This window comes from Carcharodon carcharias, chromosome 6, assembly GCF_017639515.1.
Source record: "Carcharodon carcharias isolate sCarCar2 chromosome 6, sCarCar2.pri, whole genome shotgun sequence".
Classification (NCBI taxonomy): Eukaryota; Metazoa; Chordata; class Chondrichthyes; order Lamniformes; family Lamnidae; genus Carcharodon; species Carcharodon carcharias.
In genome coordinates this window covers 5810098-5828032 of record NC_054472.1, presented here as the reverse complement: position 1 = coordinate 5828032, position 17935 = coordinate 5810098, and the positions used below count along the sequence as shown (strand labels likewise).

Genomic DNA, 17935 nt, shown 5'->3' with positions numbered 1-17935 from the left:
AGAGTTTTGGATGACCACAAGTTTACTGAGGGTAGAATGTAGGACACCAATCAGGAGTGTGTTGGAATAGTCCAGTCTAGAGGTAATGAAGACATGGATGAGGGTTTCAGCAACTGTAAATTTTGTGGTCATTGAATGAAACATTTGAGTTTGTGAAAAGGAAATATTTTATTTTGAATCAGCAAAAATAAGATTTAAAGACATCTGAGGTTTTGTCCTTGAAGTGCTGCTCAAATACAGATCACAGAATCATATGGCACAAAAGGTGGTCAAAACTAGCATTTGACAAGTACTTGGAGGCGATAGATGGTTGAGATGGCACATTTAAGATGAAAAAAGATGGGAGGAGGTTCATGTGGAGCATAAATACCAGCTGGGTTGATATCTGTTTCTCTGCCATTTTTCCAATGTAATGCAGTGTGCATTCCGCATGTGCTGGTTCTTTGAATCAGCTGTCTGTTCAGTCTTACTTCCCTGCTTTTCCCCCGTAGCCCTGCAATTTTCTCCCATCCAGGTATTTATCCAATTTCCTTTTCAGAAGTCACTCTTGAATAGGTAGACTAAATAAATGGTCTGGTCTGGAAGGAGTCTAGACACCCTGACTGTCAAGTTTCCTATGAAGCATGTATCATCCATGTTGCTGCTAGTTTTGGGGACCTGTGGATTGAGTCCCCTTTGTGATCTCCCTCAATTAATTTTTGCAAATTTACCATTTTTTAAAATGGTAAAATTGAACCTATGAAGCTCAAAATTTTCAAACAAATTTGGCAGTGACTCTGAAAATTTCTGATTGCTGATGTTCAGTGTAAAGGTAGATCAATGGGTAAAAATTTCAATTTGATCACTTCACTGTTTGTAGTTTAAAAAAAAAATACAGGATTCATGCATGTTTCCTTGAATTGACAAAAATTGGAGGGGAAGATTCTATGGACACTGGTTTTGAAGAGTGTTCCACTTCATTCTCTTCAGCTGAAAAAGGAGCGATGGTGCTGGGAGTTGGCCCTCTTAGAAATATTTTAAAATGATCTACAAATAGTTTTCTCACTTAAATTGCAAAGATGCAAAAAGGAGTGCTTTTAATTTCAGCAATCTTTTATTCAAAATGTTAATGGGTTGAGAAAGCGTACTGCAGTGACAGGCACAATTTACTCTGTGCATTGGAAAATGGTCAACCATGGCTCAGTTGGTAGCACTCTTGCCTCTGAGTCACAAGGTCAAGTACAACTCCAGGGCACAAAAATTGGGCGCAAAAAATTGAGCACAAAAATTAAGACTGATGTTCCAGTGCCATACTGAGGGGTGCTGCACTGTTGGAGGTTGCTGCCTTTCAGATGAGACGTTAAACCAAAGCCCCAGCTGCCTGTTTGGGTGAATGCAAAAGATCCCATGGCATTACTTCAAAGAGCAGGGGAGTTATCCCCAGTGTCCTGGCTGACATTTATTTGCTCAGTCAACATGACAAAAAACGCAATTATCTAGTCATACTGCTTGTCTGTGGGAGCTTGCTGGGCACATATTGGCTACCCTGTTTCCTACATTACAACAGCGACTACACTTCAAGCACTTCATTGGCTGTAAAGTGCTTTGAGCCATCCAGTGCTCGTGAAAAGCCCCAATGACTGCAAGTCTTTTTTTTTTCCATGCTGTTCATTCTACCATAGGTCAGATTTCTAAAAAATGCATTTGGATAATGAGCAGTAGCTTTGAACAAACTAAAGTAAAAGTCAGTTTTTGTTTTAATTAAGTTTTGCTGAAGGAATGTGACAGCTGTCATTAATATAGAGTCTATTTACTTGCCTTTTTACCAAACTTGTTTCAGCCTGGTCTAATCGTCAATGGCAGAGTAATGTGTGATCCTCCCAAACGGCACAATGTTTCTGTCTCTGTTCTGCATTTATCAGAATATTGCACAACGTTTGTTTTCAATATTAGACTGCAATGGTCAGTCTATAGATGTGTCATTTTTACTAAAAAGATGGCAATTTTATTATTTTCCATCTTTTGATTTAAACCTGAAAGAAGATGAAACTTGAAGCGCATTCTTCTTGCATTTATATTATGTCCTTTAGGCAGCCAAACATTTCCAGATGCTTCAGGGTTTGAAGCAATGACACAGGTGGCAAGTTAAAGAAGGTGAGCATTAGTAGGGGGGTAACCAAAAATTACAGTCAGGTTGTTGGGATAAGGAGGTCCTAAATCAGAAGAGGGAGATTTGAGGGGTTGGGTGGTGCATTTCGTGAGGAATTCTTAAAAACCTGGAGATCACGCGCACTGTTTTATTGACAGCAGTTTGGGGTTACAGTGAGATTGAGGGAAATGTGGAGTTTTCCTTGCAGCCAGCAGCATTGAAATGGGATTATGTAACTCAGGCTGTCCTTGACCTGTCATTGCATTTCAATGCCAAAAGGTCTGTGCTGTTAGAGTGGCTGCATCATCACCTGATTTGACTTCAATGTCTCATATAAGGAACATTTTCGAGTTTGGTATTGAGACCCGAGATAGTGATTTGATGGTAAAGTAATACCTGAGAGTAGGCATTAAAAGCAGAGTGAAACCAGCTTCATAGGCAATTAGTGGCAGTAAACTGCCCACAGCTGACCTGTGAGTAGATACTAATATGATAGTTGATATATTTGTAATTGAATACTGTACTAGTAGGATATTATGTCACATCTTTGGTTAAAGACTTGGGTCAAACTTATACAATGAACTTTTCATTTGGACGCTCAGATTTTAGAAATTATTTTCTCACTGCAACATTGTACTAGAGATAGATGCAGTAAATGCATCTTTTGATTTATAATGTTGATGTTCCCCCCAGTGTACAAAGTATGTGGTTTAGATAAGGTGTCTGAGCTAACATCACTTGAATGCAGGTTCAGTACTGCGACTGCTAGATGTCAAGAAATTCATTATTGGTTTAAAAAAAAATGAGTTCGGTTATTCAAGCTCCTTCAGTCTTCAATTGACATTGAATGGACCTAGTTCTGAACGCTATAGGCTAAAATGTGATTGTTCCCATTAGCCGTAGTGGCACAATCCCTTTCAATGCTGCTGCTTTGTAAAGAGAACCCTCCCACCCCACATTTCCCTCAATTTCACTGTAACCCCAAGCTGCTATCAATAAAGCAGTATCTGCGATTTCTAAGCTTTTGGAATTCAAGCTATTCTGTCAAAACATGGCAAACTGTTGAGTGTCTCAGACTGCAGATGAGGTATTTTGTTTTTTTGATGTTAAGGGATGGATGTTGTCTGGGACACAGAGCTCACCTGTTCATGTTCATAAGGGGGATCTTTTATGTCCATCTATGAGGGCAGACAGAGCCTCAGTGCAGCATCCCGTACGTAAGGTGGCACCTCTGACAATTAGCACTGTGTCAGTACCACACCAAAGTGTTCATCTAGGTATGTGTTGATGCACCAGAGTGGGGCTCAAACCCACCGTGAATCAGACATGATGGTAACTGCTGTGTCAAACTGACCATTGGTTTCACGAGTGAACTTTATTGACCACTGAAAAACCTGTAGACTATATCAGCGCAAGGAGGAACGCTGCCAGAAATTAAGTAACAGCTTTGATTTAAGCTTTTTAACTGCCTGAAATTACAGGCTTGTTTTCAGTTACTTTCAATAAATGGTCTTGGAGCACTACAAAATTGCCTTGTTGTCATGTTTGACTCCCTTCTACCCCAGCTCCAAAGTCCTCTGAGTTCACTGTGAAATGTCTCATTTCGACATGTAGAGGGCATGGGCATATAGCTGAAAATTGTCACTGGTTTGGCATTTTCAATTGTAATACTCTCTGTGGAATTTAGAACATTTGCTCTGTAGTGGCAAAATTGTTCCTCTGAGATTCTGGTTAAATTGCTGTTCAACTTCAGTGGTTCATGAAATGATTTTTTAACTTTTTATGTGTGCATATATATTTTATATTATATATGTATGTGTGCATGATATATATTTAATTATGCTCATAAATATATATTTAAAAATGTACATGTGTGTGTACTTTTATAATGTATATTTAATTATGTACATTATATATACTCTCTTTGGTACATGCTGTATAAATGTGTATGTATATGTGCATATTATGCGAATGCAGTAAAAAGGGATAATTGATAAACTCCTTTGAGGAGAATCTTTGCTCTTCTGTTTAAAAACTTTGAGGATTTAAATCTCCAATTTCTTACAAGAACAAAACATGAGGGGGCCCCACTTTCCTAAAATTGCTCCAGTTGATGCACGATTGAGTTTCTACAAACTTCACATGTTTGGCTTGCATCGGCGTGAATCAAAAGCTTGCTCTGGACTATTGTGGACTAATACTGTCCTGTCAAAGCCTAGGCTTGTGAGTGGAAAAAAAAATCAATCAAAACATTTAAGGGACACGTGGATAAATGCAATCATGTTGGGAAATGCATAGCTTTGTCCTTGAATTAAGTTTTGTCTAAATAATTTTTATTAAAAATGATCAGTTAGAGGTTAAAAAATGGCAGCTACAAAAGAATTTGGATTAAAGTCAACATATGCACCGTGGAGTGTGGTACTGCTGTTACATTAATGGGGAAAGTACTATAAAAAGTCAGTCACCAGGTGTTTACACAACATGAAGAAACCCATTAACCCATTGACTATGTTGACCGAGGAGTTTTGAGTGGAAAAGATGGTTTAAATGTCTATGATTGGCAAATAGCAAAACAATAACTATCCAAGGCAATCTGACTCAGCCAGTGAGGGAGAAGAAAATTTTCTCAATGTCCCATAACATTTTTTACACAAACTCTCCTTTCCTGTGAGAACAGCATGTGTTGCCCATAATATACACACAGGCTTTTATTGGGATTGTAGGGGAAACATCATAGCATATTTAGCTTAACCAGATCTAAGATGTTATACATTCTGCAGGAGCAGTACAAATTGTCACCAAAAAATGCAACTTGAATCTTTAATTACAGCAAATACTTGTTGCTGGAGCTCCAGAAAGGAAATGTTGTTTTATTCATAAAGTAAAATCCTGCAGGCACTAGAAATTTGAAACAAAAGCAAAGAAATGCTGGAAATACTGAAGATGAGGGAAGATTGCTGCCTCTAGCAAGGGAGTTGGTAACAAAATTGAAATTAATTGTCTAAAGAACCAGAGGCAAGATCAGATTTTGTTTTTATGGAACAAGTTGTTGTGACCTGAAACACTACCTGAAAGGGTGGTGGAAGCAGATTCAGTAGCAACTTTTAAAAGGGAATAGAAGAAATACTTGGAAGAAAAAATGTGCAGGGCTATGGGGAAAGAGGGGGGGGATTGGGACTAATTGGATAGCTCTTTTATAGAGCTGGCACGATGGGCTGATTGGCCTTCAATGCTGCATCGTTTGTTCAATGGAACAGGCAGTGAGGTCCAAAGCGAACCGTGGAGTTGATTTTTCAGATGTGAGCCTTGAGTCTAATCAATTTTGGGAAAGGATCCACACCTGAAACATCAATTTGGGAATGTTTTGTTCTGGTTTCATATTTCTGCTCGTATGAGGCAACCTGATTTTTACAAACTTGAAAGCTGTTGTGGAACAAATGAATAATTCAAAAGCTATGTTTGGTCCCGAGTCCATTTTAATAACTATGTGCTGCAACATTTTGAACTTGGATTTATTCTGTGCCCTTGATGTCGGGCCCTTTTCTCACCGTGTTTTATGCTGTATCATAAACTCCATTTTAAAGCAGCCAGTACATTATGTAAGACTGCAGTGACTTAAAAATGAAAGCTAGTGAGTAAGGGTTGTCAGAATGAAGGGTTGGGTGTAAATATTTTGGTGCCACTCATGTAAAACTTGCTGATCCTGGTTGGTGAAGATTTTTGTCATTTGAGAGAGGAAAAGAGCAGTCTGTTTGAGATGGTTAAGGCATGTTTTTGTAAAGTACTACTACTGGCAGGTTGCCAAAGGATCGGCACTGATCAAATACACATTGAGGTTGGAACATTCCATCTACTTCTAGCTATTACATGCGAGGCGGTCTTGGAACTGTAATCTGAGCATGGCAGTCACTTGAATCTTTGGGGTACCATTAATTCTGTTCTATAATGTGAACTTGCAGAGGACAATTTTGGGTATCTGTAAGAGAAAGGCATGGTATGGCTGCGTGTAAAATGGGGGATTTTTCAACCATCAGTGAGTGCTACTGTACAGCTTATTGCTTCAAAGCTTCAAACCTGCTTTTGCAGGTTCTGCTGTCCTTGGTAGAGTAGAAAATTTACAGCACAGGGTGAGGCCATTTGGCCCATCATGCTGAAAAAAGAGCCATCCAGCCTAGCTCCACTTTCCAGCTCTTGGTCTGCTGTCCTTAGCACCACCAGTGCATATCCAAGTTTTTTTTTTAAATGCACTGAGGGTTTTGCTTTTATTGCCCTTTGAGGAAGTGAGTTCCAGATCCCCACCACCACCTTCTGGGTGAATAAATTCCTCTCAACTGTGCTCTAATTCTTCAACCAGTTACTTGAAATCTCTGTCCCCTGCTTTATTGAACTCTCTTCTTGGGGAAATAGGTCCTTCATATGTATCTAGGCCCTTCAGTTTTATACACCTCAGTTAAATCTCCCCTCTGCTTCCTCCATTCCAAAGGAAAGAGCTTCAGCCTATTCAATCTTTCCTAATAGCTAAAATTCTCCATTCTGGGAAACAGCCTTGTAATTCTCCTCTGCACCTGCTCTATTGTGATCACACCCTTCCTATAAAGTAGTGAACAAAACTGCTCAAACTCTCCTCATGACTAAAGTCTTGAGTTTTATGCCACCAAAGTTTGGGAATTTGACTGACCTGGGCAGATCCATGCTCCAGCAGATTTTAATAACTTGTTAGAGCTAACTGAAATTACTTGCTTTCTAATGCTCTAAATATTTCACGATTATGAATATATTTATCACTGCTGAAAATGACCTTGCCACAAATCTCCGGTAATAGGCACACACTCTGCTTCGGTTTCTTCCCAAGCTGCTGATTTTAAGATAACTTTGTGTCATTGAGTCAGAGAGAAAAAGTTAGACTAATTGCTAAAATATTATTCTTGGATTACTGGCTGAGAGAGGTCTGAGTTGCAAGAGGAAATTAGACCCATTTCATGCAGCTGAGTAAATTATGGAAATTGGCATGATAATGCCGTTTTTGAAGTAAATGTATTCTGTGGTCTGCATCCATAACTGACAGTGCCATGATTACACATGTTGTTCCCTAGTGTATTTATTTTTACGATTTGCCCTTATTAGCCTGTTTCTGCTACTATTTACCACATCCTTCCTCACTCGAGCCAGGCAGGAGAGACTGAAGAGAACAGCTCACAGTGCAGCTGGGTATTTGATGTGTTAGGCACTCTTCATGTGGGGTAGGGATGATTCCACCAGTCTCTCTTCTGTGGACCTTGTGCAGTTTGTAGTTTTTTCACCTAGTAACCCAAGAATTGAAGCCATTTTTGCCTGTACGTGCCAAGTTTAATGACAGTCAAGAGAACCTGGGTTCATAGCCCTGCGAATTGCAGTTGCTGGTCTGATCATCCATTTCATTACAAAAAAAAACGGCTGTTTCTTTCCATGTCTTGATGTACTTGAAGCACAGTCTTGTGAGCAGATTTGACTTCGCTCTTTTTCTTCCTTCTCTAGATATCTTAATGCCATTCAGACGATGTGTCCACACATCCTTCGTTACCTGACCACAGCAGTCATCACCAACAAGGATGTGCGAAAACGTAGACAGGTCCTCAAGGACTTGGTGAAGGTCATCCAGCAAGTGAGTTACAGTTCATTCATTCATCCCTCTCCCTCACTTCCCTCGTTTTATTAGTAGTTCAAAACAGTGAAGCCCTTAGTTTTCCCCTGTCCTCCTTCCCTTCCTCTGATCTTCAGGCTTTTGAAAGCCAAGCTTAGCAGCACCTGATGGATAGTTTGCAACTTGCCTAACTTATTCTGTCAACCTTGGTGTTCTCCTGCACACTTCGATTCGATTCAATTCAATAAAACCATTATTCTGAAATGTAGTTATGTGAAATCTTGGGCAACAATATTAATGGCGTTCCTAATTATTGGACAAAAAGATGCCAGAAGTAAGTGTTATTATGCAGGAACCAGCTGTTGCGCAAGCAGGGTTAGCCTGGAAAAAGCATTATGGGAAACCTGCAAAGTAGTGCCAATCTGACACCTGTCTCTGTAACCTAAGGCACTTTGTACCGAGTCAACGTTTGAATAGTTATGTAACCGAAAGCGAAGAGATGTGTTTTAAGGAAGATCTTTAAAAGCAGGAGGTTTGTGTGTTTGCATTGGTGGAATGATTGTAGCATGTAGCCAAGATAATGCAGTGTATAACCGCCACTGGTCCAGGGTATAGGGTGAGAGAACTTCGGAGGCCCTAAAAGAGAACGTTCTAAGGTAGTGGGGGAATTGCCCGCTGTCATTCTAAAGAGAAAAGTCACAGCTAATGCACAAAAATCTTGTGGAAAAGTTTGGAATGATGGGAATATTGAGGAATCCTGTGGATGTTTTGGGAGTCTTACACACAACTTGGCCAATACTTAATGAAATATCTATTAAATATGCACAGGTGTGTTAAGCAGAAATCGTAATTGCTTGGTCAGGAAATAGGTGCTATTTGATTTCTGGAGCAGCCGGTATTAAGGAAATTGTATATGTGGCCACATTGTGTAGTAAGATTAAAATGCAACAGATGTAACCTGAAGACTTTACAGATGAAAAATTTGCAGTTGCATTCCTTCTGTATATCTGCCTGAAAAAATTGGAACAAAGAACAAAGTGCAGATTTCGGAATTCAAGAATTTTGTGCCTCAAGATGCCCTGCTGAGTATTGTACTTTAAGCCACATTGCCATTCTCAGCATAAATGGCTGGCATATTAGAAGAATAATATTGTTGCTCCCATCCCCAGTGGAGATACTTGAATATTTTAAATTTCTGTTCAAATTGAAGAAAAAAATACATTTCTAATGAGAAATTGGGGTCCTCCTTTGGGAAAGAAGGATGTAAAATCTTAGAAGACATATTGATCTCAATGTTTCAAATGTGGAATTCCATTTCTCTCGTGCCTGCTTTCTGATGCTGAGCTTTTGTGGAGCCTTCAGGCAACTCCTAAGAGTGTTGTGTTGGAACAGTGCAACAATAGGAGACGCAGATGATTTGTGCCCATCATTCTAATTTTGGGAAGATTACCTTATTTCAATGTTTATTGCTCAGCTGCTAACTACCGGGAAGAATTTCATATAATTCATGCCCCACCCAACCTGACATATACCCTGCCTCCAGTCCATCCCACCTCAACCAACCTACCTAATTCTAATTCTGTTCTTTACCCATTAATTACCTTATTGCTGTAGCAACCTTTGATTTGCCAATTTAAATCCGTGTTTATTAATACTATAATACTTTATCCTAAGTATTACAGTTCCACAATTCTAATGCTCTCTTGTTTTGAGATTATAGAAAAAGATTGATGTTGCTGAATGCTTTGATATTTTCCTCATAATCAGACAGTTTATGATCTGGAGCCTTGCCACCTTGGATGTGGTGTACCTATGATCGTGTGCTAGACTTCGCAGTTATCTTATTGTGCAGACACTGCATGTCGTGGGATGCTCAATGTTTCCAGCCCTTTCGGAAAGCAAGAAGTAACACTGACTAATGTTCACAGGCTAAAACTAATGGTCTACTTATTTACAGGCTAAATTATGCTAATGCATGGAACAATACAGGGAGTGCAAAGCAAAAATAAAATTTGTGCATAAGGAGATAATTGCACTTTCTTATTTCTTATGCAGTTTAATAAGCAGTCAAACTTTTAGATAGAAGTATTCTGTAGATCTGAATGATGTAATGTTGAACATTTCACATCATCCATGGTCAACATGTCAGTAAATTAAGTCTGGTCTCCAGCCAGATATAAAGCCTATCATAGTAGTAATACATTCTTAATGGCCACAATGGTGAGGAGCACCAGTGAGCAGGTGTTCACACATGATCAAGACCTTTCATACCTGCTAAAACTTTACCCATATGTCATTTGATTAGCAATTAAAATATGCTTAAATGAATCTGGAATTTTCTTACCCTATTGACTCTCCATTTCCCTTTTAAAATTACATGAGGAAATACTTCCAATTTGGTTTGAGCTATTTCACAACTGGAGGAGCCAACATAGAGAGGAATCTTCCCATTTTGTCACAAATCTTTGTTGCAATGTGAAATGCATCTGGTATTGGTGTAGGGGATAGACTGATTTTTAGTAGCTGAGATACCCTTTCTTGTACAAGCATTCCATGACTTTCTGCATGCAGTAGCTAGTGAAAGAAGTTAGTCGTGAAACAGAGAATTGAATGATCAAAGAAGTGTGCGTGAGAGAAATGACAACTCAACAGTCCAGACCCAATGTAAAAGCAAAATACTGCAGATGCTGGAAATCTGAAACAAAAACAAAAATACCTGGAAAAACTCAGCAGGTCCGACATGAAGACAATGTTCTGGTGAAGAGCCATACAGACTTGAAACGTTAACTGTTTTCCTCTCCGCAGATGCTGTCGGACCTGCTGAGTTTTTCCAGGTATTTTTGTTTTAGTCCAGACCCAATGCTGTATATCCTGATGCAACTGGTAGTGATGGTTTTCTTTAACAATGGAAGAAATTAAGAACATTTGTGACGATTTTAAAACTTAAGCAAATGCCTAATGTTTAACTTTATCTAAAGAGGAAGGCAAAATCTTTTTAATTTGTACTCCGAAAAGCTTTATGGTAAGGAGTTCAATGAAATAGAGATTGCCAGGAGCCTATAGTACTGTGATAAAAACAAAAAACTGCGGATGCTGGAAATCCAAAACAAAAACAGAATTATCTGGAAAAACTCAGCAGGTCTGGCAGCATCGGCGGAGAAGAAAAGAGTTGACATTTCGAGTCCTCATGACCCTTCCACAGAACTCAGTAATTCTGTTTTTGCCTATTGTACTAGAGTTGTTTCAGGCACCTTTGTAAATGTCACTCAGCAGAGTATTCTATCATGGAAGATTTTATTTGAAGAACAAAATGACTAAGAGGGGGTTGATCTGTTGAATCATGTCTTGTCCAGTTTCATTTTGAAGAGGAAAGCTAGGGTGCAGTTTGATTACTGCTTAGATTGAAGATGTTCTGTTTTTTTTCTGTCATGCAATAGTAACTGTAGAAGTAGTTGAGGGATCTGTTTGTTTGTTAGTAATGCTAGTTCCAGAACACAAGCATTTTCAATTAATTTCCTAATTTTTGGACCTGTGCCTTTGAGTCTTGGTGACATTGCTTCATTACATGCCTATCAAGCTTTATATTATGTGCAGATAGTATATCAGAAATGGCGAAAGGGTTAGAAAACAATACTGTCTGCGTTAGTCAATCTGTTCTGCAGCAACTAGAGTATTAAATTATTTGGGTAATATTACAAGAAATAATGTGTCCTCATTACATCACTCGTGTGATTGTGCTAATCCCCTGTAACATCACACTTCTGTCCTTCACCTTCATCTGATGCAGTATTCATCAGCCGTTTGTTAGATCATTCTTGCAATAAGTTCCAGTTTAAAATTTGGCTTAAACCCCATATGTTTAAAATATTGGACCAAGATGACTGTGGATTGGCATACAAGATGATAACACATACCTGCAGTTCTATGTTGACAGTGTCTGTGACCTTTATTTGCCCTCTTGTCATTTAAGTTGATGCTTGGTATTAATACTCATTTAATTAATCCTAAACCTTTAAATCTGGTTTTCAGGAAATACCGATGTTATGTGATTTAATGCAATTTATATAGTGACTCTTTTTTATATTGCAACCTATTCCATGGCCCACCTGTAGCTCAAGCTGAGAGCTGTATAAGCAAAGCAAGAGTTGACTCTCTGCCATGTGATGTTTATTATCATCTGTAGTCACTTAGTGTACTTCTACGCCCAAGTTTGTAATCAGTCCAAGAATTGTGATTGTCTTTTTGGAATACTGTTTTCAAATTGTTGATGTATTTGCAGACCCAACAACAATCTCTGCATAGTTGAGATAAAAGCAAAATACTGCAGACGCTGGAAATCTGAAATTAAAAACAGAAAATGCTGGAAAAACTCAGCAGGCCTGGCAGCATTGGTGGAGAGAGAAACAGTTAATGTTTTGAGTTCAGAGCTCAAGAGTCATATGGACTCGAAACGCTAACTCTTTTTTTCTCTCCACAGATGCTGCCAGACTTGCTGAGTTTTTCCAGCATTTTCTGTTTTCATTTCTGCAGCTAAATTGGTTATGCTTGTACCTTCTGTTTTTACCATTTGAACAGCAGAGCAAGTTCACCTGGTGTCTGCAAGATATAGTACTGAACTCTACAAGTGGGATTTTCTGTTTGATCTCAGTTCTGCTCTTAGTTGAAGTCCAGTAAGCCAGATTTTGCTGCATAAGGAAGAGGGAAAATTGAGCCAAGGATCCTGTAGCTGATTGCTGTCCAGTGATGCTTGATGCAACGTGCAGGTGTGTGGGAATAGGGTGCAGATGTGATGCTTTCTGTGCTTATGAAACCTTGGGTACCCTTGCTTCCTAAGCACACACTTAAGGTTTGCCTACTTGACAGGGTTGCTGCTGCTCATGGAACCAAAGTCAAATGAGTTGCCTTCAGGAGAGAAGGTTCAGGGTTGAGTGGGGGTAGCGAGAGACGGAAGAACAATTGAGTTATTGTCAAAGTGAACATTTCTCTAGAGCAGCACGGCCTCGAGCAATTGAAGTTGAAATCTAACTAATTTTTTTAGCAACTTGGGGAAATGAATTTTACCTTTCTTAATGTAAAAGTTTCGATCCTAGATCTGGCAATTGTAGAGCATAGTCTTATAACAAGAGTGGATTATCTTATATAACGAGTTATATTTAACTTATTGTCAATTCTGTTAAATGTTTTTGGTCAGTTGGAGGTGTGAAATCCATCATTAATGTTTGAGTTTCCTCAATCCATTTTCCCTCAACCACTAACTGGTACAAACTTACCTCTTCAAATGTATTTGAATTGCAGTCCGTGTGTTGCCTTGGAACCCAACTCCAATTGGTGAACCTGTTCTATCTTTGGGCATCATTGCATTTGGCACCGTCCTCTAGACTAGATCAGCACTCTGTAGAAAATGTGGCTCTGCTAGCCTGCTATTCATCCCTGAACCTTAATAGACCTGATGCAAGAACCAAACTGTTTGAGGGGATATTTAATGAAGTTTGCGACAGTGCTAGTTCTAGTAGATCCCATTCTCTTTGAGGTTGAACTATTTTCAAGTCTCGGACTGGAGTTGGTGTTTGGGCGTCACTGTTTCCACAGAAATTGAGAGCTTGCCACTGATTTTTGTCGCTGGATAAAGTGTGGTTAAGTTAAATGTTCCAAGTCTGGTTGTTCTTGGATTCACTTTTTCTAACTTCTGAGCATGGTATGGTTGACTGCAATGTATAACACACAAGATAACAGTTTCTATTATCCCAGACACAGTATTTTATTGGTAATTTGATTTGGCTCCAAGCTGAAAGGGGAAAATGCAAATCTGAAATGAAAGCAAGAGTAAATTTGGAAATGGAATAACAGGTCAGTCAGCACCTGTTGAGAAAAAAAGATAGTTTATGATGTTTCACATCTGTACCCTTCATTGGACAAGCAGCTCTTCACTTCTCCAGGGTTATCAGTAATCCACCCATTCTGCTTCAGTTGGAATCATTAAATCATTACCATGGCTGTGGAGTGTTAGGATATATGCATGACAGCAAAATACTGCAGATGCTGGAAACCTGAAATAAAAGCAGAAAATGCTGGAAAAACACAGCAAGTCTGACAGCACCTGTGGAGAGAGAAACAGCGTTAATGTTTTGAGTCCGTATGGAACAGTAATAACTTCAGAGCTGACAGATGTTAGGATGTCTTGGTTTTGATCGTTAAAAATCTAGCAGTACCACCACCCTCCTGTACACTCTCGAGTTTGGCTGTACCCTCCTGGTGCTATCCTAAATTCCAAAAGCCTTGCTCCTGCCAACTTGAACCCAAGCACTCTGGACTTGGGTCAGTGGTTTATGCTCCTATAGCAGGGAGATTGTCCTTTGCATATCAGGCAAACCGAAATCGTGTGAGTTTCTCAGCTCACTTTAGAGTATCTCAAACAAGTGTGTTAGACATTTGGCCAAAAATAGATTTACTTACCGTAGCTCGCGCATTTCAGCTTAGCAACAACAGTATAGATTTTGGCTTGGCTTTTTATGAAAAAACACACTCATGCAATTGTGTTCAGTAATTATTTTGTATTGTTGCCAAAATTGAAGTGTGTAGCAACACCATTATTTTGCCAACTTAATTCAACTTTGCTATGTTCTGGTTTTTGTTTTTATCCTTTGTCATTGGTAAAAGATGTCATGTTACAAAAAACATATTTTCAAGTCTTAATGAAAGTATTTAAAAAGTTTTAAATTTGGTGTTTATTGATTTGGCTAGTTTCCTCAGATTATAACAACCATTCTTTTGAATATGTTTGTCCTGTTCCCTGATACATTTTTTTTTGCTTTTTACAGTGCACTTAAAAGGGAGTATTGTGCTCATAACAGTTGCCTGACTTGTTGTAAAATAGGAACCATGATCTCACTCTCTGCAATGAGTATTGATGGAAATCTTATCCTTTGATGCCTATTAAACATCCAAGTGTGTTACTTTGTGTCTGACACAATTGCTGCTATTTGTAACTAGTTGAGCAGTCCAATTTTCTTTTGTCTGACTCACTTCAGTCATCTGCTGACCATCCTCATACATGAAGGGTGGCTTTTCGGACGATGCTTCGCAATCATTCACGAATGGAAACTTTTGGCAGGCAGGAAAGAATGAGGAGAAAGTGGGACAAACAGGGGAAAATAAATGGACCAGAATGCAGTATTTATTTTGAAGCCTTTGTTTTAGTTGACAATGTACAATGATGCACGGTAGATTTATATGAAAGTGAATATTTGTCTTAATATTTGGCCAAGCTGATAGATTTATTTGTTTATTCTTGACTATATCTGGGAAACTTCCAAAAAGTGAGGGGTGAGGTTGTTGGAGGCATGTTTTGCAAAGACTGTCTATCTAGTGTCTTCAGTATTTCCTTGAGGCATCTACTGAGCTGCATGTGGAATACTTTGTGATAGTTTCTAGTGTAGGTGTACCTAGAGAACCAATTTATGGAAGAGGAAATTAATTTCACTGTTTAAAAACTTCTGTTTCTGACTGCATGGAGGACATGGCTCAACTGGCATTGTCAATCACATGAGCCTAACTGACACATGCATGGCCTTTATCTGTAGATCAGTAACAGTGTGACAATGTTAAATTGCCCTGCTTGTGCTGGAAATTTAGGGATAATGTTGCAAATAAATAATTATTGGCCTTTAGATAATAGATGGGGCATGAAGAATGTCTTGCAGTGCCAGGATGGCATTAACTGCCATCTTTTATTCTTCTGCACTACAATTTAACTGGTGCTAGAACTTGCAGTACTTTTGCAATACATTCTATACCCAAATTCTTAAGGCCATTTTCTGCAGTACTGACCTCTTCCCAATCTACACCGTATTTTATGCATGTTTGCTGGTTGTTTTATTCATTCATGGGATGTAGGCATCACTAGCTGGGCCAGCATTTATTGCCCATCCCTAATGAAGTTCAGAGGGCATTTAAGAGTCAACCATACTGCTGTGGACCTGGAGTCGCATGTAGGCCAGGTAAGGGCATTAGTGAAGTTGATGGGTTTTTATGACAAATCAACACTGGTTTCATGGTCATCATTAAACTTTTAATTCCAGATTTTTATTGAATTCCAATTTCACCCTCTGCTGTAAAGGGATTCGAGCCCGGGTCCCCAGAGCATTACCCTGGGTCTCTGGAATACCAGTCCAGTGACAATACCGCTATGCCACCGCCTCCCCATAATCCTGGTTTATGTACTTAAAAGTATGATATGTTTGGCTTTTTGACACGGGTGCAGCCTCGGCCGCAAACAGCTTCGCAGTGGGAGAGAACTGGAGAGCAGGCAGCAGCACTGGGAGGAAGGACAGAGGAGGGCTATGAACAACACTTTGTTTAAATGCTGTTGCAGGATTTCTTTTGTAGTTTCTCATCAGTCTTGTGTAGGACCGTGTGACCCGCAGCACCTGTTTTTCTACTCTCTAACCCACCGTCTCACTGCTGACCTCCAACGTCTGCCCCTGTCTAGAAAGGGAGGAAACAGTTTAATACAGAACAGGAATCTAAGAATCTATTGTTTTGGGACAAGTACTCTGATTCAAATTTGTTGTTTAGCTGGTGCTTGCAACTCTAGCCCCCTTAACCACCGCCACCACCCCCCCCCCCCCCCCCCCCCCCCCCCCCCCGCCCCGAGTAAAATCAAGCCGTGATCAAACCTGATCACTAAGTTAATGGCCTCCAACTTCTGAGCTCCCCATTGTCGGGGATTTGAGGGGTACTCCAAAGGTGCTCTGGGGAATCCCTGTAGGAAGTTCCCAGGTAAGGGTTTGCATGGAAATTGCCCAGAAGTGCACTGTTCCTCTGGACAATTGCGCTGTGCTGGGAACCATCTGAAAATGCGATTTAAATCACAAACTTCGGATGTTTCTGCCAGGGTTATACCGATAGTTACTCAGAAAAGTTAAAATGATTAAAACCTCTTCTAACTATTCTAAAGACCCAGACCAACCGCACGGGACTCCCTCCAGATGCCTGACCACCACCTGCAAGCCTGGCTGATAAATATTTATCCCTTGGTCTGTTGTCTGTCTTTTGTCTGATTACACGTCTGTGCGGTGCCCTGGGCTGTTTCTCCACTTTTAAGGACATAAGTGTCAGTTGTTGAGGATGTAAAGAAGAACCTGGTGAAGAACAACTTTGAGGCTAGAGTCCATTAGGTAGTGAAGGAAAGGACAAATTTATTGATGGACTTGTGGAAAGTGGCAACGTTTTGAGTGCCTTGGATAGACTGGGACAAGGAAGGGGATGCTTCAGTCAAAGGTCAACAGATGTTCGCATCAAAGTTGAGCTCACCTGTAATTATTATGAATTTTTCTGCTTATTTGATACCCTGGAAATTGTGGAAAAACATTTGTCATTGCTACTCCGTGTCTTGGCTTCACATTGACTTGATTTCCATCGCTACAACTCTGCTGATTTCTCTTGCATGACACAGGCAGTGCTAAGTTCACTTCTACACTGATGCAGATATGTGGTACAGATATGTGGTAACTGTTGAATTGCAGCTGCAGTAACTCTTGTATTCTGGCATAACTGCAGAGTTCCGCTTGAAGTCAAACTTCAGCGATACATCATTTGTGGTCCTGTAGAAGGCTGATAACCTGAATCTCCATTCCTGATGTTGTGAAGGTGCCCTGTGGTATAGAGTATGTCAGATTGATGAAATCTACTGATCTACATGGCTTTGGACTCCAGGGGCAGGATAACAGACACAGTTTTGAATTGCTTGACCTTTCTAGAGAACAGAAACTGCTGATACTCTGCCTCTTTTTCTTGGGAGTATTGTGATTTGTTAGCACCCATGTATTTAGGATGTGATTAGTAAGCAGGGAGCTGAATGTTTGTAACTGAAAAGAACTTGGTACAACTGGAGAGGAGTCATTGGACAACTACACAACCCATCTTCTAAATGACGACATAAGTTGCTTTCTTTAGGGCTATTTAATGCATCTGTCACAAGTGACCTAATGGCGCTTTTGTTTCATCATTGATGTCATGTTGAAACTACAAATGAAATTGAAGTTTTCCTCCTGAAATTGCAACAACATAATATTACACCGGAGGATGAAGCCATTTGGTTCATCGTGTATTTGGTGAAGGTGGCCTTGTCTCCACATAGTCACAGGTGCTTAGCTTATTTTGCTGTTGCCAGTTTTTCTTTCCTCTTC

The 17935-nt window shown here is 39.7% G+C and overlaps 1 protein-coding gene across 1 annotated transcript in view; it reads left to right on the top strand.

Moving 5' to 3' along the window:
• LOC121279398 (eukaryotic translation initiation factor 3 subunit E) overlaps nt 1-17935 on the top strand; it is a 143928-nt gene that overhangs the window by 53743 nt on the left and 72250 nt on the right. Inside the window, exon 8 of the mRNA XM_041190617.1 lies at nt 7643-7769. Within this exon, the coding sequence (XP_041046551.1) occupies nt 7643-7769 (127 nt within the window). The remainder of the gene's footprint in view (nt 1-7642; nt 7770-17935) is intronic.